The sequence below is a fragment of the Psammomys obesus genome, unplaced genomic scaffold (assembly GCF_907164565.1).
Source record: "Psammomys obesus unplaced genomic scaffold, mPsaObe1.curated_primary_1811, whole genome shotgun sequence".
In the NCBI taxonomy this organism is placed as follows: domain Eukaryota; kingdom Metazoa; phylum Chordata; class Mammalia; order Rodentia; family Muridae; genus Psammomys; species Psammomys obesus.
The window spans coordinates 1,761,314-1,787,973 of record NW_026593286.1 but is presented as its reverse complement, the minus strand read 5'-3'; the positions used below and the strand labels follow the sequence as shown (position 1 = coordinate 1,787,973).

Here is a 26,660-nt window from a genome sequence, read left to right as displayed (position 1 = left end):
CAGCTTGTACTAGATGCATTTTAACTTGATCTATGCTTGTTCCATGGGCAGGGTGTATGTTCTCTCTCACATACAGGAAAAAGGACTGATTATTTTCCTTTCCTTTTTGTCCTTTTTGATGTGTTTTATTACAAATTGAAACAAGATGGAAAATGATAAATAATGCTGGCTTTAGAGAATAACTATTTCCATGGTTTAAGAATAAGACATTATAGAGGGTAAGGAACTAAACTGAGCAATCTCAGTTTAGAAAGGGGAAGACTTCCTGAAGGAGCCCCAGCACGAGTTCCTTCCTCGGTGCTCAGGGGGCTGGGCTGTGCTGTCCACCTGGAACTAAGTAACAGTAGCTGCCACGTGCTGGGGTTTTACCTGCCTTCCTCCCTACACCCCTCATTTTTAACTTACAGACATTGACTTTACCCTGTCAATCTCCTGCTTAAATGAGACTTACTCAAGCTAGTTAGTCTGCCTCTGATTCTCTGGGGTACGTTACATCATCTTTCCCAGTTATAGACGCATACGGTACCTGCTGGGCTTAGTCTGTGGACACCTTCTTTTAGAACACAAGTTGATTAGGGCTGAAACTATCCTATAATCAATCAAAAAAACAATTTTATATTCTTGGTGTTAAATATAAATATAAACTAGCACTGTTAGTTAAACGGTGCTAGTTTAGCTGAAATAAAAATGCATTAAGAATAAATAAAAGCATTGCACTGTCTCACAGCTCACAAGCTGTCTTTTCCTGTGTTTTACCTCACTTGGCCCTGGGGGAGGGGCAGCTGTGACTGCTGCTATAATTTTGCTGACATAACTTATGGTCTATATATTAACAAGGCTGTATCAAAGATGCGGGGCACAAGATCATGCCATCTGCCCAGTCCTAATTTTACCATTAGGACTGCCTAGCAGCTGTTTAAGACACCAAACACACAACCTTTAAAAGGGCCACTCTGGTTAACTTTAAGAACACGATAGGCCAATCATTTCTGCTAACGTAGCCATATACTGGCAACAGGGATAGCAGACCTAGAGAGATGGCTCAAAGGTTAAATGCATTTGCTACTCTTCCAAAAAACCAGAGTTCAGTTCCCAGCACCATGCTTAGTAGCTCACAACTGTCTATAACTCCAGCTTCAAGGGATCCAATACCTTCCTCTGGCCCCCGTGGGCACAGCTGATGGAGTACTGAAGGCTTAGGGATTAGCAGGGGAAGTATGGTGTGCAGAGGGCAGCTGGGGGTAGGATGGGCAGCTCTAAGCAGTGGCAAGACTGGGCTGCTAAGCAGCTCCTCCTCAGTGGAAGGCTGGAGTGACAGTCAGGTGGGGCAATTTCCATAGTAGCACTTCCCTGGTTCTGAGGCTGGTCTGAGAGCCTGTTATAAGGAAACCGCATTCACATTTGGTCCAAAGGATGCTAAAATGAATGTGGTAACAACTGAAGCTCTTTCTTAAGTCAGAGGCCAATTGTACAGCACTGACATTCTTCTTATTGCAACACAGGCAGCACAGCTCCTGGATGACAGGTCAAGGCTGGCTAGCACCCCACCGAGGCATGTAAAAGGGTTATCCGGTTCTCTGACCAACAGCCAGCACGTGTGAGCAAATGTGTTTACTCTTTGAAGAACAGGGGAGTGGACCCTGTGAAGGCACTGGCCGTGCACTGAACACAGGTTTATGTTAACAAACTAAAGCTGAGGACAGCATGGGGCAGAACGTGTTGCTTGATTTGAGTTCTGCTGCATCTTCGCTCAGTTGTTCAACTTACTGTTTTAGTTCCTGTGGCATCTTTTTAAAGCTGTATTTGAAGCTGTGACCTCGGGTACTCGTAACGATCCTTAAACTGTAAGCCAGACTGAAAGGTGAGTGGAGTGTTACCATACTCCTCATGCATGATGAACAAATACAAGACTGTTGCCCCCTCTCACTCAGGCATTACCCTGACTCCCTGTCCCGCAAGAATCTGAACTTCCTATGTGAGTGCCATCCAAGCCAAGGGTCAGGATTGTCCCCAGGTCTCCTTCTCCATTACTCTATACACGAAATGCATGGTGGCCAGTCCCCACTTCCTAACTTCCAGGGGCCCAACAGCTGAAGAAGCAGCCAAGGGCAGGGCTAGTTCCAAGCCCTCCTGTTCTGTGCTCTGTGTGGACTACAGGTCTCCAGAGGGTTGAAGGGCATCATTCTCACAGCTCAAGCACCACAGAGCAATCAAGACCCATGTTACAGTCCACTGAGACCCCTCTTCTAGTCCACAGTGGGCTCAGTTCTACATGAAAGCAGAGGGAGGTGCTGGGTGCCAGGACTGGTCCTTCAGTGAAGTCTGCCAGTGAGCTCCAAGAGCATTTCCTTGTCACAAGTGTTAGGGAGGGATAGAACGACTACCTTGGCCTGTGTCCTCGAGTACTAATGAGATCTCCACTCTTGGCTACCGAAGTTGAGATCAGGATGAGATCAAAGGCTCGCTCTTGCCTGTGGCTCACACCCCATAACCTGCTCCTGTTGTTGCCCCCTCTCAAGTAAGGCCACCTTGGCAGACACAAAATGAGGCCTGGAATCCACACAGGCAAAGAGACTTGGCCAAGGACTCCTAAGAACATGGCCTCCCCAGCCCCATTGCCATCATCAGGAGGCCAAGAGCGTGGCTATAGCCTTGGTCAAGTACCATCGGCAGAGACTGAAGCCATGGTCCCCATTCACTAATGAGAGCATGGCACTGGCAGCCACGTCAAGAATGACTTGTGCTATTTCTGTATCAAAATCACTGGAAATGCCACAAGTTCCCAACAGAGGCTGCTGGTGCTTTTGACCTAGGGCTCCAGGAGAAGAAAACGAAATCCTCTCTTATTAAAGAGCGCAGCATCAAAACAAAAACGCCTGTATGCTCAGGAATATTCTATGGAGGGGTTGAAAACTCCCCCATAGGCTGTGCTTTGAAAAGCTTATCAATACAATTGGGCCTATGACGTCAGTGAGGACACAAAGACTACATTCAGTGCTCCAAGGAGAATAGCAGGTCTGCTGGGAGCAAGGCCTCCTACAGGAAAAGCCTCCAGCTCTCCCTCCCAGATCCTGCTTTCCATTACGTGGGTCACTCCTCTCTCCCTGACACCACTTCACGCCATCACACAGACACGGAATGAAAGCAGCACTGTTCAGGAAACATATGAGAGTCGAGGGTCGCCTCAATAAAGAATAACTCATTCAGCTCCAGGGAAAATAATAGATGTTTCAACCATGCAACTATGGTTTCCTCTTGCTGACATTTGCCTGTATAGGGGTAGGGGGAGAGCAGGAGTGGGAGGAAGGAGATGACAACACTGGCTATGCAAACTTGAATCTTGCGGTGTGGCCTGTCATCCACAACCAAGGACACAATCATAAAATAAAGGACAAGAAGGTGCATAGATAACATGCCACCTTAACGTCAGATTCTGTCTCACTGAGTCCCTGGGAACCCCATGCACTTACCCAAAGAAAACACATTTGGGCCGCACTAAACTTTCTCTTGCTTCTCTGTGACACGGGCAACCCTGAAGGTGTATTACCTCTCTGGTCAGAATAAAGGCAGTGGACATGAAGGAAGCATAATGGCAGGTGACAGGCTAAGGTAGAGAGGTCTCTGGAGCCCAAACTTCTGGAACAGATGGCCAGAGCCTACCCAGGGCAAGTATATGTGTGATGCCAAGTAGCAGGTAGTACCCAGCACTGCGACTGGTAGGCACTCGCACAGACTTCCCACCATCTTGGAAGCAAGCTGCTTAGTACCACTCTTCTCCCTGCAACATGGCCACTCTAGGACTCAGGTGTTACTGAGCCGCCTCTGAGAAAGGGAGAGAAAGCAATGTCCTCAGGCAACTGGGGTAGCAGGACAAGGAGCAGGAAGAGTGATGTGGGTCAAAACATGTCTAAATGGGCTCAGCTGGGTATTTGGTCTGCAAAAGAGCAACGTCAGCTAGCCAGCCACAGAAATGCCTGTGTTAAAAGTCCACCTGCTCCCACGTGGACAAGGCATCCCGGTCTCCTAGCCAGATATGTCTTCCTGAACTTCTGGCCTAAGCCCCACAGAATTCTCCCATGACCTTTGTTACACTTGTTGTTCTAGGTTAATTCATTCTGCAGGAGCTCAGGCCCAACCCGACTTGGAAAGAAGGAAGGAGAGGTGCGCCTGCACCAGTGACGCAGCCTATTCCCTTGGCTGTGGACAGCCCTCCAGACTGAAGACCACGACTTCAGAAATGGGAAAGCACTTCTTGCTGCTGAGTCTGTCGCTGACAACAGGAAGTCACTGAATCTGGACCCTGTCCCATGACTTTTTCTCCTGATGCCCTGTGACCACCTGCCTGGGCTCCCTGTTCTCAAGTTCCATATTCTGTGTGTAGACCTCACTGGTCCCTCAGTGCTGAGTCCTGCACTCCAGAGGAGGGATACTTCTCATAGGTATTTCAGGGTCGTTCTGGATCAACTGACACCACCTTTTCCTCTTCTGAAACTTCAAATTTGTGACAGTGAGTCCCCTGAAACAATCCTCTAGCTTTCTTTTCCATTTACTCCTATCTTCCTTTAAAAAAAAAAAAAATTATTACCCAATGGGATTCCGTAAACGTATATCCCTATCTTTTGGAGTCTGTCATTATTTCTCCTATTTTGACAAACCACACAGCCCATTCAAAGAACAATAGCTCTTTAGTGTTTGTGCTGCACAGATCCATGGCCACTGGGGTATAGAACAGCTCCAGTAAATCATAGGAGGAGGAATTTGCTCTGCAGTCCCTGCTTCTCCGTCTGGCCTGGGACCACCTGTCTCAGGTGGGACAGAACGGAGTAGACTCTCACACTGAGGACATCAGTTAGAGAGACCCCCAGCTTGGTGCTCATGGCCACCTTCTCTCTCCAGAGAAGACTGTCTCTACTTCAGGCCTGAAGAATGAAGGCTGGGCCTTGGAAGGACCTGACACTTATCATGAATATAGTGACCCTGGCCCCTGTTCTAGTTACACATCCAGTGACCCAGGCAGAGGACCCTTGGGTCATAGTCTATAGCAAACAAACCTTTAATTAGACACCTTTAGAAGGGAAACAGAGCTATGCAGCACAGCAAAGAGTGGGGTTCTTCTGCCTCCACACCAGCAGACTGATTGCTCTCACTCCTTTTCCTGAGGGAAAGGCACTCTGTGGCAACACCCAGTCACTCTCAGTGTTCTGAAGAGGGATGGGGCTTTGTTGGGTCTGTTGGTTAAGCAGAGGTTTCACAGACTCACTCTCCACCCTCCAGGATGTGGACCGTGTGACCCTCTCACCTTTGCTGGCTCATGACCCTTTGTTGGATGTTCATTTTTAAGTGTTTAGGGGACAACTTCAGAAGTACACAAAGCAAGGCCAGTGAGACAGTCTAGTTGGTAGATGTGAAGGCCCAAGTTCCAGCCCAGAGCCCACATGGTGGAAGACGAGAGCTGACACAAAATAAATAGCTGGTTTTTCAAAGTACACAAGGCAGAGAAAACTAGGCAATGGACTTCTCACCTGGCTCCTTCCATACCTTCCATAAATCTATCTACATCTCCTCCTTCACACCATTTTATCCATGCACAGCCAACAAACGTCTCTGGAATATTCTAATAGAACAATATGATACTGGCAGCATATCCAGGCAAGTTAGTAAAAATCCCATGTTATCAAGTGACCAAAAAGTCACCATACCCTTCATTGTCTAAACAATGAATCTTATACTGTTTAAATCAGGACCCAGTAAGGTCAAGCATTGCCAGAAAACTCTATCTCCCAAAGCCACTGTCAGCACATGTGAAGGGAAACTCCTCCTTCTCCCTCCCCTCCCCTCTCTGGCTACATCCCTGGAGCTCTACTGATGATGCTTGTCTGGATCAATAAACTCCCTGTCCTGGCTTTCTTTCAACTGGGGTATGTTCCTAGGGCCTGGCAGATTTGGCTTGATTTTCCTTCTTGAGCCTGGGAAGCTAGGCAAGTGAGTGTCAACTGGCTGAGACAGCCCAGGTGGGTGTTAGTAGCTAACCATGCCTGTTGCCAATAGCCCCCTTCTGGTTCCGTAGTTGCTTCTCCGCGTATTCACTAGGTTCTCTTTGTCTTGTTACTCTGACAAGAGGGTTTTATAGGAAAGGCAGGACAAGCGCTTGACTTTTTTTTTTTTTTTGCCAAGTTTTAAAATTGATGAGTGTTCTTCAAGTGTGGGTGGTGCATTTTACAATATCCTGATGACACGAGTCTCTCTCTTAGTTATAGATCTCACAGATAGTCAAATAGGCCTGTTCTCAGTCACAGAGAGTCTTGGGGCTGGCCCAAGCTCTGAAGCCCAAAGGTTTCAGACTAGCTCCAATCTCATGGGACATGATGACCTGATCTGGCTCTTACAATTTCCTTGGCCTTCATGGGGGGGGGGGTCACATATTTAGCAATCAGACTCCGGCTATTGGGGTGAGTGCTATTATCGGTTGGGACTTGTGATATATTATGTTCTTATTGTCGTTCCTGTACATTTCAAAAGTGCATGAAATTACACACACTTGTTTTGAACTCCATCTTGCCTTGGCACTTCGAGCACCAAACTTATTAAGATCATTACTCACAAGGACTGAAGAGCCCTATCTAGACGCTACTAAAAAAAAAAAAAAAAAAAATCTGATTTATTAGCAACATCCTCTTTCCCAGAGATGTCTGAAATGGAATTACAATTATTTAATGGGCACATGGGCTGGCACAAATGTATGCAGGAGTTATAGTGGAAAAGTCAAAAGCACTTTCGAAGGCAAACATCTAAGACTGTTTTGTAGGGAGTAGGCACAGCATGGCGGCATGGCTTGATCCACACATACAGAAGTCTTCTGTACCAGCTTTCTCTGCCTCACTGCAATGCTTGTACGAAATGCTAGAGAGATTTGTTAGCAATTCACTAGAATAGAAACTGTGCTTGAAAAAAAAAAAAACTAATGATGTCACAGAGGATGCTCTATGGTTTTCTTTTCAGCTGAAATCAAAATGTAAATAAAGGTATTTGTGGGTTCATATATGGAAAGGCTTTCCATTTGGCACTGGGCAGGAGACACACATGGCTCACACAGCTTATGCTAAATGTTATCTCTGAGCTGAGTTTTCCATGCACAGTTCTGGAAGTCAGTAAGAGGCAGCATGCTTTTCTAGGCACTATTTCACCCCATGTTTCTGTCTCCTAGGAGGGAATGCAAATTATTGTCTCCAATATTATGGGAAGCCCCTTTCCTTCCTGGAACCCCACCTGTAGGCTAGTCTGCTGGAAGCCATACATCTGGCTTGTTTCATATTCATAAAGACTCCATAGGAGTCAGTACAACTGGGCTTTATCACACAAGTGGGAAAGGTTAAACTGGTTGTCTAAGTAAGTTGCTTGTGGACCCACAGCCAGTGAGCACCAAACCCAGAGAAAGTCCCAGTATAAACAACTGGCATCAGGAATCCTAAGAAAGCCCAGGGAGACCCAGAACTCACAGCTCAGCCAGGGCAGCAGTTCTCAGGGTGGGTAGGGTCAGAAACACCAGGACTGAGTGCCTCACTGAAGGGCCTGCAGGACAGCTTGCCTGACCACTGGTCCCTCCCTTTACCTGAGACTTGGATTCTGTTCTTAACCAAAGGCTGATCCTCAATTACTGCTGGGCTAGAGAGCTTGCAGCTAGAGGACCACAAGATGCATTCTCCGTCCCAGGTAGCAGCCATCTACCTACCCACCCAACCCCAGGGAAAACAAGAACATCGGGGATGGAGGTAGAAAGGAGCATCGTTGAAATATCATTTTCACTATGAAAACAAAAGGCCACAGTTGGCACCAGGTGTGTCTCGCTCTGGGGTCCCATCATTCTCCTTAAACCAGTGCTACCTCCAGTATACTTGCCCCACTTTCCTAAAGCACAGGTTTTTCCAGGCAGGAAGCACTCAAGCAGACCACAAACGAGGGACAGTGCCGACACACTGTGTCAAGACAGCTTTTGCCAAAGAAGGTGATCCTCTGTGGCTTTGTGCCTTCCATACGCAACGGGGTGATCCTCCATAGCCTCCTGCCTCCTACAGACATCCCTGTAACACAAGGCCTGTAACAGAGAGTAGCTACATCCATATCTGAAAGCTGGAGCCTTCTGACTCACAGGGGATCTTTCTGCAAGATTTTTAGTGTGGAACTGCGATACAAGAGGACACACTGGCATGGGGATGGCAAGGAGGGCACTGGCAGGTCGTGGGCCCTGGAGCCAGGTTTGAGTTCAAAACTAGGCTAATGATTCTGGGGACTACTCAGTATCATGTCAATCAGAGTATTAAGAGACACCTCACCACCACAAAGGAGCACTGAGCTTCTGTGAGAAGTGCTGGGCATGGAGCTGGCACCGGTGGAGGGGGCTGGCTCCAAGCCATAACCAGTACACACACTCTGAGGCAGGCACCATCCTTTCTGGAACAACTGAGAAAGGCAGCATAGGGCCTCATGTTAAAACTGTACATGCTGGACCTCTGTACTCTTGACACCTGTTAGCTACAAAGTGAGCCCAGAAAATACTTCTCCACACAGAGGTGACCAAGATAACAAGAGAAGCCAGGAGAGTACAGGAAGGGTAGAGAGTTCTGTATGGACTGTTTCTGTTTAGATGAATTCATGAAAGAAAAAACAGGGGCAGGGCAAACCTACATAGCCTGCAGGACAGCTAGTTGCCATCCAGCTAGCTCCAGGTGTGCTCATGCAGGTAAGAGAACTGGAACTGTTCAGCCCACAAACATGAAGTGCCCAGCGGGAGCAGTCAGCTCTCCAGCCAGCTCAGTGATCTGTCCGAGAGAAGGCTCAAGGCAACATCCAGAGCCCAGAAAGCATCAAGGATAGAAGAAAGCCCTGTTGGCAGCCCGCCTGAGGCAGAAAACATGGTAACAGATCTGGGAAGAATTCTCCACCCCTCTTTTTTAACAGTCCATCTTAGGTTGACACAAGGGTCAGGAATTAACAGGCAAAGGCAGACTGGAAACTTTCATTCACATACTATCCACAAGCCAGAAGTCTGACCACACGCACAATGAGCGGCCATGCTTTTGGTGCCTTTACTACTTTCTAGTTACATCAGTATGTGTCCTCTGACCTTAATGCTGCTCTTAAACTGGAGCAGCCTGGGGCTGGCCAACACAAGGGGCCAAATGTCCAGAGATTGCCTTCCTTAATAGGTATGATGGTGGCTGCCTGAAAGCCAGGCCTAAATTAGGGGAGGAAGAGAGCAAAGAGCAGAAGTGTTCTGAACCCCCAGAGGCAGTCCAAATCTTTTTTTTTATTTTTTAATTATTAATTACAGTTTATTTACTTTGTACCCCAGCTGTAGCCCTCTCCCGCATCCCCTCCCAATCCCATCCTCCCTCCCTTATCTCCTCCCATGCCTCTCTCCATGTCCTCTTCCCCTTCCATCTGACCCTAGCTTATCAGGTCTGATCAGGACTGGTTGCATTGTCCTCCTCTGTGGCCTGGTGGAGACCCTAGACAGCTACATAATGATGAGTGTATAAAGATGGGGGCCCAAATTCATGTCATGTCACCTCTGTGCTTCAGGACCATACACCACGCCCCTAGATGGAACAACCCTGTCCTTTCTTAGAACACCTCAGACAGTTGGCCCTAAGCCAGGTTCCTTGGCCTACACATGATACATGCTAAGCACACAGGTGAGGGGCAACCAGGAGCCTGGGGACATACAAGCAAAGTTTTCATCGGCCTCCCTTCATGTAAGCAGGACTTGGGCCCTCCAGTTTCATCAGACATCAGAGACCCTAGAGAAGTGAAGAGGGGCTTCCTTAGTCCCTGGTTAGGTTCTGAGGTCAAAGAGACTAATACAGGTCCACCTACCACTACCACACCTGACACACAGCCACCCCTGCTGGCAAAAAAACAAAACAAAACAAAACAAAACAAAACAAAACAAAACAAAACAAAACAAAACAAAACAAAAAAGCACTTCTCTGTGGTGTCGGAAAATGAAGGGAAGAGATGCAGCATGAAGGTTACCTTCACATTCCTGACTGAGTCAGACGCGTGGTCTGGAGGTACACAGTAAAGCAGCCTCTGTGAGTCTGTGACTCGCAGACATCACACAGAGGAAACCAGCTCTTCTACAGCCTCTATCCAACATGCTATGTGCTCAGCAAGTTCAAGCAGTGGGTCCCTAACACCCCAGCCACAGCCCAGACCTCATAAAAACAGAAAACTAAATGCACCAAGTTTCCCTGGGAAGGTAGCTATGCTGTGGAAGGCTCTAGAACAGAGTGAAGACAGTGGGCAGATAGCTAGAATAAGAGGCAGTGCCTAGAGGGCTCTTGGCATCAGGACACTGCTGTTGACCAAAGAAATCGGCCAGCATTGCTGCCCTTAGAATTTGCTATCTCGGGAGGAACAATGCCCATGACTCTGATGTATACACAAAGGGGCTGAGCACTGCCCAGGCCAGGCCCAGGCCCAGCATGAGGGATCTGGCTTCTCTTTCAACAGCTAGGAACAGTGACAGGCTGAGTATCAGTCCTTGCTTTCCGGAACAGATCATGCAAGTCTTTCCTCTGCAGCTCTACCAAGGCCCTGAGTGTTCTGGGAAGTCTTGGCACACCTTCCTCTAACCTCAGAGGCCTGAAGCTTCCTGGGAGTCCCTGTGTCCCACAGCACACCCAAGCTTCCACATGGAGAGGCACTCCTTCCTTATCTGCCCATCCCTTCCCTGTATGCTCAGTCTTCCCACTTGGCCATTCCACATGGCAGGAAGAGGCATGCCAACATTATGTCTCAGTCCTGGGATTTAGGTTCCAGAGTGAGGGCTTGGATCTGCCAGAACTCTGGAGAGGCAAGGTTAAGGGGGGAAAAAAATCAACGGCTAAAAATTTCCAAAGTGGAAGATATACACCTACCGACACAGAAAACACAACCAAGTGGAAAAGTGTAACACAACATTGAGACAGTCTCAAAAAGCACCCACAGAGCCACCCAAACAAAGACCAGTGACCTCCACCACCACCACCCCACCACCCAATGTGTAAGTGAGCTCTTCCTATTGAGTGACCATGGGCACAGGAACCAGGACACTGGCTCACCTCTGGGGATCCAGACAGAAGACAGAACAGTTGATACATTACCACTATAGTGGAGACTACCACAGAAACAGCAATGACATACGTGGACAGAAACCAAGAAGCTGCAAGCTGATGGGAGCCCTAGAACAAACTCCACTACAAGACCACCCACTTCCAGCAGAGAAATCTCCAGACTACGTAATAAAACAAGGTAGTAATAAAACAAGAGGAGGCCTATAGATTAACCAGGGACTGTGATATGTACCAGGCACCGTGAGCATGTTACTCAGATACTGAGGCAAACTTAAACTAAGTAACCCCAGAGACATACGAATGCTGAGGGAACATCTGATGTAAAAGAGCTGTCATTCTTGTCTAAGCATGAAAATGGTATCATATTGACATTGGAAAAAGAAGGTCCCTGGTGGCCATTGTGGTACTTGGTGGGCAGAGGCAGGAGAATGACTGAGTGTAAGGCTAGCTTTTTCTATGTATCAAGTTCCAGAACAGCCGGGGCTACATCACGCAACCATGAGAAAGAAACAACAAATAAACAAACAGATGTTCATGTGAAGGTGACAGCTCAGTGTCACCTTGGCGCTCGCTGCCAAGCCTTATGACCTGAATTTGATTCCTGAGAACCACATAGTAGAAGAAAAGAACCAACTCCCACATGATGTTTTCTGACTTCCAAGTATGCTGTGATGCGTGTCCACACACACACACACACACACACACACACACACAGAGAGAGAGAAATGTGTTTTAAAAAAAAGTAAAGTAGAAACTTTATATCTGACGATGAGAATACAGATTTTTAAGTTAGAGCTATATTAAGAAATTAAACAATATCAGAACAAATGCAAAAACAAGATAAATATATGAAGGAAGAGTAAAACATTTCATTGCATGCTTCTAATACCAACAAGTTGAAAAACAAAAACAATGGGTTCTTTGAAATGACTATGAAGCAGACAAATTTGCAGTAACAAGGATTCAGAAAATAAAGAAAAGTCCCAAATTAAAAGGTAAGAGATAAGCAGGGCATGAGGCAGTTAGTGAGCATGCCACGTACTGAGGCTCAGGCTACATTCCAGGCACTGACAAACATTTTTACTTACATATTTATATAATATATAAATTTATATAATTTATATAATACATACATCTATACATATATACATGCACGCATGCCAAAATATTAGACACTAAAAAAAGAACAGTTACTTCATATACGACAGAGACTTAAACCGGTACACTTCAGAGACTGTAAAATAGGCACATTTCTAAAACCGCAACTTTCTAAGGTTGATACAACAAACAAACAAACAAACAAACAGAAAACTGGTCAAAATAATTGTATACTGTCATCATAACCTTAGATAATATTTCAAAACTTGCCGTAAGAATCATTCCCAAGACATTCCTGGCCAAGTCTCCAAGTGGTCATTCATTTTAAACGACATTCTTCAAAGACATACAAGTGTGGGGAGCCCTCACTCACCCTACCAGGGAGTAGAAAACCCAGTTACAGAACTAGGCAAAGACACTGTGAAAATGACGGAAAGGTCATATGGCCTCGGCCACAAAATTCTCCAATGCCATTAGCCAGCTTGTCCCAGTCGCCTACCCAGAAGGTAACAGACTCACTCAAGAGAGCGAAAACAAGCAGCAGTTCACGCCGAGGACACACAGAAATGAAGTCACCATACTAGAACTGTGAGCGTAAGACAATGCTAGGAAAAAGCATTTTCCATAAAAACCTCAGCAACACAGCTTTTGGGTTGAGGGAAGCAGCAGAGATACTCCCAAGAAGTTGACAGGAACCACTGGAGATCACTGTGCAAAAGACAAAAGACTGATTAAGCATGCTGGCCTGGACAGTTATTTCTCTGGAGAACATAACTGTCTCTACTCACACTACAGACCACAATGAATCCTACATGTACCAAGACTCAAGGTGAAAAAGAAATGGAAGACTTTCGGAGAATGTATTGAAAGCATCCTCATATTTCTGGAATGGATGCAAGATGTAAAGTAGCTCCTTACCATGAAAGATTAAGCCAATACATTGGACCTGATGAGAAGGCCAGTCCCTGAAGGCTCCTGACACATGCCAAGCTGTCTCAGTTAGGATTTCTATTGCTGTGATAAAACAGCATGACCAAAATCAACTTGTGAAGGAAAAGGTTTATTTCTTCATCACAGTTTATATAGTCCATCAACCAGACATCGAGGCAGGATTGGGGTGTGTGTGTGTGTGTGGGGGGTGCTGCTTATTGGCTAGTTCCTTCTGGCTTGCTCAACCTGTTTTCTTATATAATCCAGGACCACCTCATGCTCAGGGACAGCACCACCCACAGTGAACTGGGTGCTCCCACATCAATCACTCCAGTATTGTGGAGGCATTTTCTCAACTCAGTCAGTCCCTTTTCCAAATAACTCAACTGCGCCAAGCTGACAATGAGCTAGCCAGCACAAAGGACTGCCCCAGCACAGAAGCAAACTGTGTAAGGCTGTATAGCTGGAGGCTCAGAGGGAAGACCGTCAGGGATGAGAGGAGGAACCGCAGGTCTGATCACCATCAGACTGTGCATCAGTCCATGCTGATCCGGTTACACCTACACCTGTGACCACCCCAAGTGCTGCAGAAGCACCGAACTGCGTTACAGGATTGTAAAGCTACTGAAAAACACTTGCTTCTCCTATAGGGCTTAGTGTTGGTTCTAGGACCCAAAACTGTGGTTGAGAAATGGCCTCAAGGGTTTATATAGTGGAAGCTTGGGCCCCAGAGTGACAATGGAGGTGAGGGACTGCTTTGAAAATGGGAGTGCTGAGATCAGTCTTGCAGGCTGGACTGCTCTTTGGAGTTGCTGACCCTCCTCTGCCTGGCATCCCAGCCATCAGCCTGGAGCAGGGCCACTCTGAGTGTTCAGAGATGTTGGAGCAAGCTGGAAGGGACAGTGGGGGCATGTACAGGAGCAGTCTGGCTGCTTGATCCACAGAGGCTTCAATATGCAGCTCCACCCATGTGTTCCTAAAAGGAACGGCTACAGCTGATTGAAAACAGGCACCTTTTGAAGCTAGGAGATACTAGGAGTCTCAGCAACCTATGCCTTAAACTGAGGGGACAAGTTCAAAGGACCTTGGTCTCCTAGCCTCCTGGACAGTGGAGGAGGGCCTTTGCTCTCCACACATAAAGAACTGCTTTGGATAAAAGACTCACTGGTGGCACCAACCCCACCCGTCCCTAAACTATATTCTGAGGACAGCAGGAAAAATATCATGCACGGAGACACAGCCACAGGCTTCTGAAAGCTAGTAAGCAGCTGGCTAGCCAGAGGGCTAGCTGCAAGGGTGCCAGGATAGCAAGTCTTCATCAGCTCTGCACTCCCTCTTCTAAACGAGAAGTAACCTTCTGTCCTACAGCTTCCAGGCTTGCTGCTGCTGCAAGGGTGCTGATCTGAATCAGGGCACTGAAGCCTGGCACAGCAGAATCCACAGCTTCGGACTGGGTCTGAGCCTAGGGAAGGGGTAAAAAGGGTCCACCCTAGGCAGAGAGACAAGGCCCTACCCATTTTCTCTACCATTGGAGGGAGCTGGTGATCATGATCTGCCACAGTTGTTAGAGTTTAAGATACTGGTTGCTTAAGATCACACTTGGGAAAAGACTCAAGTTTGAAAAAAGAACCAACTCCAAGGAAAATGATCCAAACACTGTCTCCAGGTGTACCATGTGCTATTCCTCCACCAAGCCTAAGCTCTTACAGGCTGAGGATATGGCTAAAGGTTCTATTTCACTCTATGTGGATCCAGGCATATAATGCTACCAGAGAGGTAGAGGAGAGAGCAGGAAAAAGGGGCCAGAAAAAAAGGATAGGAGGCTGGTGTCTCCCATCCAAGTCTGGAACAGTCATCTCCAGGACTGCAGACTGGTGAAAACCAACAAGCCATGGGCCCGTCTTTAAGTGTCACGTGTAAGCTTTACAAAAACATAACTAGTGCAAATGTGCTCATCTTAGGAGATACACCAGAAGACATGGAGGGCAAAAGAGCAAGACTGGATCGACAGAACCAGCATCAGCAGATGAGAACTTACCCTTGACTTGGGATAAGCAGGTACACAAAGGACTGGTGCCATGGGCTCCCTCCATGTTTCCAGTTCTATGCCACATTATTTATGCCTTCCCCAAGCCTTCATGAAGCACTGACAAAATGAATTTCACAAAGAACCCAGAAAACTTCCAAACACACATAGCATGGTTTGTCCTCTCCAAACTCATGATGGCATTAGTTCCCAGTGTGAGCAAGGGTGGCGGGGTGCGCAGCACCCTTTACAGAGGGTCAGATCCCTCCTAGAGCTCAGAGCTGTTCTCTGGGACTGGACTAACTGACTTGAGAGAAGGCACTCTACCTCTCCATACTGAGTGTACTCTTCTGCATTCGGACGGATGGAGCAGCAGAAGCCCCAGCCAGAGGCAGGCACCATGTTCTTGGGATTCCCAGCCTCAGGACCTATAAGCTTAAAGCAAACTTCTCTCCTTTGTAAGGTACTCAGCTTTAGATATACTGTTACTAGAACAATAAATCCTCACCCACACAGGTCATTGTAGAGTGCAGCCCACAGGCCTCCTCCATACGCTGCAGAAGAGCCACAGTAATGGGACAAAGCAGAAGCAACAACGCAACTCTGGGAAAAGGAAACCTCCTAAAACTTATATTCTGAATATATGTGAACAGCTATAAAAAATTAAGTGACACACACATCAGAAGACTTAGAAATTAAGTTGAACACAGAAAACAACTCCTAGTCTTATACATTTATAACAACAACAACTATATACAAGAACAGACATCAGTGGAAGTAAAGGGTAAAAATAAAGTGAGTTCACAAAGACACCATTAAGTTCTTCATGCAGTGTTAGAAAGGAAAGGAACCAAGCAAAGGGGCTCCAGACACCAGAAAGAGTTCTTAAGAAAGCCTGAGGAACTATGAAAGCTCTACCAACAAAAGGACAGACACCTGCCTGTTCCCTGAAAGCCAGCAATGAAGGAGAAGGAACAGGAGGAAGAGGAGGAGGAGGAAAAGGATAAATAGGAAGAGGAGGAGAGGCCAGCACACGAGAGGGGTTTGAGGGCTCCCTTGGCTGACCAGAGGCTGCCAGTCAAGGCTGTTCATGTCACTCTGTGTTCCCACATCTACCCTTCGTCCCCCATCCACATTTCCCTGCCTGCTGACACCAGAAGCCCTTGAACCAGAAGAGCAGCCACCTCCACACCTTAAGTTCCCGTGGGTGGAGAGTCATTTTGGTAGGGACACCCCGTGTAGTGCACGTTCTCCAAGACGTTCACCAGACAACAAGCCTAAGTTCAGCCCCGACGATGGTGTAGACATCTAAGAAACAAAACTGTCCTTACAAGTCATTTCCAAGGATTTTTGTCAACAACACAAAGGCTTTACTAATAAGGGTGTTCCAAATTTGACTCAGACAGAACACAGTCTCTCCCAGGGGCTATGAGCAAACAGCTCTGACTGGCTGTCTGAAGCGCTCCCAGTGCCACTCTGGCCCTGAGTGTGAGCGGCACCACTGTGCTACAAGAAAGGCACAACTGATTGCTTCAGTGTTCCTCTCTTGCATTCCTGACACTGTAATTTTATTTGGAAAGAAGAGACTAGCGGGGCTGGAAACTAGAGCCTCACAAGGGCTAGGCAGTGCTCTGAACGCATGAAGCCCTCTATGCTGCAACAGCAAGCGTCCCCCTGGAGACGACAAGCCATCCCGGCTGCTCTCCTAAACATGAAGTCAGGGTTAGGTCTCCCCTAGCCCTGCCTACACCAGAACTACCCTCAAAATTCTCTGATTTGCTCTATGTCCCCCAAGAAGAAAACCACCTTATGAAAGTAGATGACCTGAAAGTACATATGAGCAAGAACTGTAGATAAAGCCTGGTGCAATGGGTGATGGCACTGGAGAAGCACATAAGCACACTTACTGGAAACTATATATTGCCAGGCCTTGCCGACCAAAACACAGCAAACGTGCCCTGTACTTTCATGTGTGAGTGCTTCTACCAATGACAAGCAGAACCTCCAGAAATAACGAAGGGACAGAACCACGCTCTGGAGATTTGGCTGTAATGACGTTATAAACAAGGTGTTGCTGGGAAGGAATTCTAAGACTGCACAATTATACATAAACATCCAAACCAGTGGTTTATTATTGAACACTGACTCATCCATTGGTCACAGCCATGTTCTCACAGGCGGAAAATCACAGCTGCAGAGTTGGTAGCAGCCGACTTATAGGGCCCTGAGAACAGTTCCTCCCCACAACACTGCTGGACCTGCCCACAGCAGCACACATCTCAAACCACCTTTGAAAGCAACCCGATTGCCCTAGACTCAGTGGATAAAAATGTACGCCTGGAAAATTAAAAATAGCCCCAGTGGCCTGGGAAGGGTCGCAAAACTGCATTGCCTTTGCCATTCCCATTACATAAGGTCAGTATTACATAAGGACACAGAATTTCAGAATTTCCTTCTTAGCAACCTCCAAACACTTGGTTACACATTTCATTTAACAGCTGGGCCACAGTAGGAACCACTATTACCCAACACAAACAGCAGAAATATTTAAAAATAGACGCTTCATGTCCTGGGTGGAAGGAGGGAATAGGACTAAATTGTTGAGAGCTGCATTGCTGGGGTAGTGGACCTCCTCCGGCAACCACCTGTTAATCAAGGCAGCAGGAGCATTCAACCTGGGCTTTCGGGAAATCAGTTTGACCTCACCTGACTTCAGATGGCCACAGAGAAATGCAGCATCCTTCAAGAGCTTCCTGGAGTCCCTGGAGATAGAAATTATCCAAAAAGCAACTGGAAATCTGGTGTGTGTCGGGCAGCAGGTGGTGGTGGTTCAGATGTGGGCATCTAGAAAACTCTCCTGGGAGCTCGCTGTGAGTCAGACACCTGATAAATGTGTGACCTTGGGGAAGTTACTTAGCCTGCCAGTCTATTTCCTAACCTGTGCCTATTGAGGTACTTCCTGCGAGACTGACCCTGCAGAGAACACATGGCACTCAGATGAAGGAGGACTTTGTTGTGACAAGGGAACAGTTGTCATCAGTGTCATCATTTATTCAGAACTGAGCCCTGAACAAATTCTGAAACCTATGGAACCTGGTGCCTTGTATGTGGGCACTCACTGTCTTTGGGTTCAACCCAGTCTCATGACATAGCCCTTGGAGAACTGGTAACAGGATGTTCTGCTACCTCTTGCAGACAGCTTCTGCAGAATACACTGGGAACACTGGCTCTTTGGTGGCCTTGAGTGAAACCATATTTGCATCCAAGGTTCATTTCTGTGCCATATGAATGCTCTGACGTCCCTCTACCTGTCCAGGAAACCTCAGACTCAGACTCACAGTGCTTCTCCGTAACAGATGAACAGATGCCTCTGACAGGAAGTTCCATTCAATATAGGACCAAGGTAGGTCCTATTGACATTACATACCACAGTCAATTAACACGACTCCGCCATCCAAGTACTTCAGGCCAATCCCTGTCTACCTTCAACCCTGCTGTCTCCCTCATATCCCGAGTGGAGGCATCACCCGAGAATCACACTGACCGCCAGATTTCTGGCCCCAGTAATTTTCTTTACTCGCAATCTACCTGCCAGCCATGCCACTATCCCATCTAGTTTGTCTCTGGTCTCATCCCCGGTGCCCCTGTGCCAAGTGGGCTACCATGCCCCTTCACAGCAACAGCCAGGTTGTATCAATGCCCAGAACAGCCTAGGATACCAGCAAGTGTCTGGTAATGGTGCCATCACATGGCTAGCACCCTTTCTGCCCTGCCTCTCCTTCCTGCTGACAGGTACTAGGGTATCTAGTACCACACCCAAAGCATCTGAAATCATGTTAGCTTCTCCAGAGAACTTTAAGCACCCTAGTAAGATCCTGACCTCCCCTGCCCCTGCCCCCTCCTGTCTAGCGTTCACTTTCTGCCTTAATTACTCCTTCCTCTAGGCACAACCCAGAGCTACAGAATCAGGGATCTCTGCTTGGGTCACCCATGCACATGTCTCAAAAGCTAGGACAGAGCCTGGCTGCAAGAGAGCCCAGGCGCAGGAATGAGTGAGTAGAGTGAGCTACCCCACAGCTTCCTAGAGAGCCCTCAAGGGTCCATCTTGCTCACTGTGCTGTCACCTAGTCACCTATGGCACTCAGTCCCTGCCCTTTCCTTCCATTCTACACAAGTGACACATTCAAGTCTCAAAAAGCAGACCATACGACAAGCTGTCTCCAAATCCAGAGCCTCCGTAACTTCCAACGCACTACAAAAAGCTAAGCATCTTAACTAGGGCTCCTGGAAAAGTCGTACTTTTGGATTTTAGAAACACCTAAGTACCTTTTTTTTTTTTTTAAGAACTCAAAGACATTTCAAAATAACACTCTTGCAAAACATAAATGTTTACAAAGTATTGATGTAACAGCTTTTACAACTTAAACACCACAATCAGAACTTATCAACAGCCATCTCATCCCTACCCACAGGGGGATGACCTAAACTCTTTTATCCAAAAGGCCAAAATAAATGAGCTAAATGATCAACCCAAGAAGACTAAGAACATCCAAATAAACACAGGGGAGGTGGTACAAGGATGAGAGAATACAAATATGCACAAAGGCAGGGAATCTGAAGAAAAGAAATGGGTTTTTGGAAGGCAATTAGAGGTGCTAGGGCCAGACTGACCCAGCTTTCCCATTAGCTCTCTGCTCAGTCAACAGACATAGCCCAGCTGGAAACACGGAAGGAGGGGTGCAGCCAGGGATGCCAGAGGAAAGAAGTAAGACAGCCCAGGATGTTAAGTGCTCAGGAGGCCTTAATGAGATAGAGCTAGTAGCCCATACCTCAAAGCTCTTCACCAACCTGACAGGTTGTTCTCTGCTTCTGTTCTCCGCTCCAGCCAAACACTTTGCCCATTGTCAAGAGGCCCCTTGATCTATATAAGAAACGGGGTTCTGCTTCCACATGACAGCAAGGGAGCCATTTGGGAACACAGGGACCAGAGTTTGGTCCAGTCAGGTGTGCAGGGTATAGCCGCAGGTAATTCTCCCTTAGTGTAATCAAGTGTTAGGAGTGGGGAGCATGCGAGGCTAACGTGTAGCTACTGAAAACTAATGCCACATCCCAGCTACCTAAGGAGGGCAAGCGTTGACAAGGTCCTCTTGCATATCCTGAAACACCAGTCTTAAAACCTATAATAAAAATTGATAATAAGCACAGATTGAAAGTGCTCTGAGTGCAAATGATGCTACAGTGCACAAACCTGTCTCTGCATACTAGTCCTGTCATAAATGACAGTTGAAGCAGACCCTTCCTTTCTGCTCTAACTACCAGCAATTCTCAAAGCATCCATGGAAAATGCAACTCAGTTCTCCATCCTTTGTATGACACTGATCTAAAGGTTACTCCTGAGGCCACTACATCTAAAAAAAAAAAAATATCTTTTTAAAAATAAGAAATGGAGGAGGGAGCATGTTATAGAGAGATGGCTTAGCAGTTTGTAAAATGCTTATCGTGCAGGCATGAGGACTTGAGATTAAGCTCTTGAAACCATGTAAAAAGCTGAGCATGGTGGTGAGTACATACATACGATTCTAGAGCTGAGGAAGAGGAGAGAAGGGCCCCTGAGCCTTGCCAGCCTAGTCTAATCCCAGACCTATAGAGTCTGGATCAGTAAAGATGGGTGCAAAAGAACACAAGAGGTTGACCTTTTATCTCACACACAGACAGTTGGCACACACATGTAGATGCACACAAACAAGTACCCACCCGTATGTATAGCCCCACCACACACACTCACAAAACACACACCTGTACACACACACATACACACACACACACACACACACACACACACACACACACACACACACACCAGTTCCAGTTTCAGGACATTGGGATCCGGGGACCTGAGACTTTGGGAGCACACGACACAGCGAGAACTGTGTGCTCTGGACAGCCACCTGAGTGTTCATGCAACACCCTTTGGTGGACAAGGGCTTTTCTGGTCTACAGCTGCAGCTGCAGTAGCAGCGACATACAAGTGAATGGGTGGACCACCATGAAAAGTGTAAGGACCACCCAAACGGGAAGGCTGCCTTCCTCCTCCCTGGGCACTGAGGTGCCAAAGAAACCCAATTGGGAAACAAGCTGGCAGAGCAGAGAAGGACAGGATCTTCTAGGCCTGAGGTATGAGGTAGAAGCTCAGGCAGTCAAGGTGTATTCAAAGCCAGCAGCATTTCTGGTAAACAACGGCAGCGAACACGACAGTGGTAGGTGGGTTGTTTAAAGAGATGCAAGACCCATACAAACCAAATGCGCATGGACGGTAACACAGTGGCAAGCACACCACATACCAGAAGTTAGATAAAAGGTGGACAGGTTCTGGGACAGTATCACTTCAGATACAGACTGGCTCAACAGCCAGCAGCAGCCTTGGGAAACATGCTGTGGGTTCTACCACAAAGTGCTCTGAGGCACAGCAAGAGCAGCACCAGGAAGCGGGGCATCGTCACAGCCACCTGCTCAGAGAGCGCAGGCTACCTGGCTCCCCTTACTGATGCCACTGTCCCAGAGATCCCATTCTAAAGGAAGAAACACAGAGCTGAAGCAGGCCTGAGTGGAGGTTGAAGGCTACCTGTGAGACATTTGGTCTTCCGCCCCAGGATGCTGACACTCAGCACATATCCCAGAGCAGGTTAGAATAAGACTGTCATCACTGAAGGCAGAGCCCAGACAGACAGACAACACCTGGGAAAAAAACCAGACAGTACCATGACCCCAGAGAATAGGAGACTGGGGACAGGGACAGCAGGCAGCTGCATAGCCAGAAAGCACCCCAAGCACAGCTCTTCAACCAGTCCCATCAGCAACAACACATCAGCTCTACCTCACATCTTAGCCAGTCGCTTACCCTGTTAGGTGGGCCCAGGGCTATGTTGAGGGCTGACGGGCATAAGAGATATTGTCAGGTGCTCTACTCCATACTTGGTAACCCACCACTCTAGATCCCTCTGCTAGGCTACTGCCAACACCGTCCCCCTTACTGATTCCATCTACCAAGAAGCCTTTATGACTCTCTCATCCTAGCATGCCCACTGGTCTTCCTGAGTCAGCCGCTTGCTTCCTTTGCAACAATTTACTGCTTAGGGACACCGTCACAAAGCCGCTAGGCTGGGATGGAAGAACTCAGAGGTAAGCAGCAGGCTAACCAAGGAAGAAGCCAGACTGCAACAGGAACACAAGATGGTGTCCCGGGTAGGCTCAGGACAGATCCTTCTCTGCTTCCTTCAGCACTGAGCCCAAAGCCTAACGAAAGAGGAGAAGAACTGGGACCTGAACATGCACTGCAGAAAGAAAGAGCAGAGCAGAGCTACTCTGAGCTGGGGAAGGGCAAGCCTGGGTGGGCTGCCTTTGGGGAACTCTTTGGGAGAAAAAGTCTTATACTCCCAAGAAAAACTCTAATTTGAGCACTCTTCAGCACTCTACCAAGGGAGCAGGTGGTAGCAAAGAAAACTGTAAGGGCACCATCCAGCCCTAATAATTCTCGCTATAAAATAACAAGCTTGTTTATCGTCACCAGAAGTTTCCTGTGCTCATAAATGCAGCTCAAGGACTGGTCTAGACATGAGATGTGATTGGCAAGGAGAAGGACTGCCTGGACACTTTCCCTACTTGAGAGGATGTCTGCTTAGATGGGACACACACTCATGACATGTCAGAAAGTTGGTAAGATTAATTCAATTATCAGGAACTTGGCACAAGCTAATAAAGGCACAAAGCACAATTTAAAATGTTTCTGTATCATATTATAAAAATGCAATGTTAAAGACATTTCACATCAATTTTCGAGGTCTTTTGTAGCCTAATCTTATTATTTCTTTTAGGTATTTCCTACTTGGTTCAAGTGACCAAAAACAAAGTTGTAATCATGCCTTCTATGGTAATGGCTTCTCAGATACTTGTCAGCATGCAGGCTTCATGAGATGTTCCATACACCCTGTGGATACATGCCTCTCCCTGTCTACTCTCACTGCTTCTTTTTATGGGCTCACAACCATGCTGCAAACACTGTGACCTTCAATACTGCAAAGATCTGACATGCATGCTAGGAAATGAGGGAGCCTGGCTGCAGAGGCAAAGGAGAAGAGTGAATTCTATGTGCTAACCCTTGATGACACACCATCCTGGAGAGCAAAAAGAAACCAAGGATAATGGGCATAGAAAACACTTGGCTGTTGAGCTGGCACGTCACAGCTACATCCCACGCCATCTTCAGTACCAGTCAGCGTGACATTAAGAGACGACATTTATCGAGGAACGACTAAAAAGCTGACACATATACTGGAGCTTAGTGAGAACTCTGCAGGGAAGCATCATCATCCATGTCTGAGGAACAAGAAAACAAAACCCAGGTACTCGACAACAGAATTCATGCAGTGACAGCAGCCGTCTGGGGCACGTCAGGCGAGTGTCTGGCAAGCCAAGGCTTAGCCTCACACCAAGCAGCAGGCTCTCAAAGACCAGGGTGCATTTTTCATTGCAGAAAAATGAACACAAAGCCTGCTTCTGGTTTTCTTAAAAACTATTTATTTACCATTTATTTCATAGCCCACCAGGGCATGCAAGAAACTTGTATCTCATTCTACACTAGGCAAGTACTATTAAACTATCTCAAAAATGTTAGACAAAATTACTTCAGCAAACTACACTTGATAGAAAGTGAAAGTCAAAACTTCTCAAAACAGTCAAACTTTAAAAAGTGGACATGTTCATGAAATATTTATTGCTCTCTGTGCTCAATATAAATCCAATGGTGTGGCAGGTGGGAAAGGCAAGGAAAAGCTCGGGCACCAAATATACTTGAAATGCAATCTGAATATGCACCAAACCCAAAGCATTCAGCAACTATCACACTTCCAACTTCTAAAGTGACCTGCGCCTCCCATCATACTACCTCAGTAACGCAGGACTTGAAGCACACGTGTGCAGACTTACCGGTGCTGGGCATGTGGTTCACACGGGCAGGGTTCAGCAGCTCCACTGGCTGGTCTCGGCCAGAAAGTCCATCTGAGGAACAGAGAAGACACCGGCTTCAGAAACAGAGAGTTGAGCAGAAAGTTTTCTGCAGTCGATGGTACTGGAAAACATGTATCCTCTCCTTCTTTTAGAAGAGAGTTTCAATTTCAGCACAGAATGTTTTTACTTGCCAGAGAAAAATGAAAAGCTCTTTGTAGAATAATCAAAACAGCCTCCAGTGAGATATGGTGAACTGGGATTCCTGCCTGAGGGCATCTGGTGGAGCTAGCATGGCTCACTTACTAGCTAGCCCAGACTGGGCTTTTCTACAGAGTCCACAAGCAACAAAATAAAGAGTCCCCCCTCTTGGAAGATAACAATGAAGGGTCTGGGCTTTGAAACAAACAAACAAAGCTGGGGTGTGCACGGCAGTCAGAAGGAAGCAGCACGCTGGGGTACTCCGAGCAGGCCCGGGGAATGCCTTGCCAGACCAGTGGCTTCACAGATTACACAATCATTTCTTTGAAATCCATTTTTAGACCATATTCAGGAACCAATCCAGCTATTCTGACTTGAGGCAAAAAGGAGACTGGAACCTGCCCACCGCCAAAGCCTGGCACTGGGTGGATGTAGACCCCCCCCCCGGACCTACGCGTTCCCCCCACACCACGGGAAGAAGACCCACAAAACCTCACAGAACCAGACTTTCCCTTTAAAATCGGCGGTGACAAGTGGTTTTAAGTGCTCTGCAGTGACACACATACCATTGCAGACCTGCAGCAGCAATCACCCATGACTCATTTCAAAGGCACACAGTAACTTCACAGGACACTCACGCAGCTCTCACAGACCAGATTTCAAAGCAGAACACGGGTCAGGCCAAGAAGGGGAAGCCAATCTGTGTGTCCTCTGAGAAATTCAAACCCTGAAGACAAAAGCCTCAAATCCAAAACATGCCCTTCCAAAGAAGAGAGACAGCAACATGCAGGAGGCCAACTGAATCACACAGGAGACAGAATGGGACTGCTCCTCTGTCCACTCAGAACTAAACAGAAGTGTCAGCCAGCTCCTTTCCCACCAATCATAACCCTCGCCCTAGTTCTAGCAGCTTTAGCATTTTATAATGGTCAAAAGCAGCATTCTAAGCCTATCTAAGCCTGGATACTACGGCCCATGCTCCAGGGATCAGCAGGAAGACTGAGAGGTCACTGCACACCTTATAGGCAACCACTAGTCCCAAACAATCACCCTGCCATTTACAGACTTTCTCAGGCAACTCACGACCATGCCACCGGAGACAGTCTGACCAGAGGCTGGACTCCTCAAAAAGAAACCTCAAGGGGCCGAAAAACTTCCTAAGCCTTTCCTTCCTGCAAGGAAGTATGTGTCCATTGTAGAAAGGAGTAAGATGCTCTAGAAGAAACTTACAGCCTGCCTTTCTCTGAGGAGCCCTCAGGGTTCTTCCTGTTCTTGCCACCAGGGCATCAACAGAAAGCCTCCACCAGTCTTCTCTATGTCCGCCTTACACTTCTGTCTGGGAAAAGCCTAGGTTTAGTAGCCGACCAGTTCAGAGCACTCCCAATCCTGGCACAGTATGACAGAAGGCATGAAAACTATTCCTGGAGTTTAGCCTTGAACTGATGTCTGCCCTGAGCTGAGGGCCCAAGGACTCTAGATGATACACAATAGTACCTACTACACTCCTGCAAGACACTTAATCACATTTCCAAGTGGCTGATGCATACTGGAAGTTATACAGACACAGTCTCTGTGAGTATTTTCACCGTGTGGTGTGAGCAAGTCTCAGCCCATATGCAGGCTCTCCTGGCTTTTAACGGTGTATGTCACTTAGCCTTCAGCATGCTGTTCACTGTGTAAACAAATTAGCTGCCTCACCTCAGGCTACAATACAATGAGGAGATAACATGGACACCACAAAAAAAGTCAGACTTAAGCCTGACATGCTACAGCCTTTCCTAGAATAGCATATGTTGTGTCCTGACACACACCAACTCTGCCACCAGCTGGGTGACATCTTCTGATTCAACTCTGAACACTATCGGACTATTGTTCACACTGACACTACTGTAGAGAATGAGGGAACTTCAGGTCTAAAATATTAAACAGCTTATTCTAGAAAACAAACAACAACAGCAACAACAACAAAACCTTGTATCTTAAATTACATGTCATTCTGAATGCCAGATGAAAATTTGAGTTCTCCCCTCCATCTTGCCCAAAGTGAGCCAAGCTTTGTCCAACATATCCACATGGGGATACTTGTTACTCAGTTACTCAGCAGCTGTTTCTGTTACCAGATCAACTGCCATGGTACTGGAAAATCTGCATTCAAGTAACTCCTGTTTTACTTAACAGCAGCCACAATGCACAAGACAGTCATGTAAGCAATTCAGGCACACCAAGGAGAAGCTGCAAAGGCCTCTCCGTCCATCTCATCGTCATCACAAGAGAGTGAGTGGCACACAGGA

General features: G+C 47.1%; 1 protein-coding gene across 4 annotated transcripts in view; it reads right to left on the bottom strand.

The window, feature by feature from the left end:
* The window catches only part of Hdac4 (histone deacetylase 4), a 262,337-nt gene that overhangs the window by 107,993 nt on the left and 127,684 nt on the right, over window positions 1–26,660 (bottom strand). For all 4 annotated transcript variants that reach the window (XM_055616475.1, XM_055616477.1, XM_055616476.1 and 1 more), the window contains exon 3: window positions 24,151–24,222. In XM_055616475.1, the coding sequence (XP_055472450.1) occupies window positions 24,151–24,222 (72 nt within the window). The remainder of the gene's footprint in view (window positions 1–24,150; window positions 24,223–26,660) is intronic.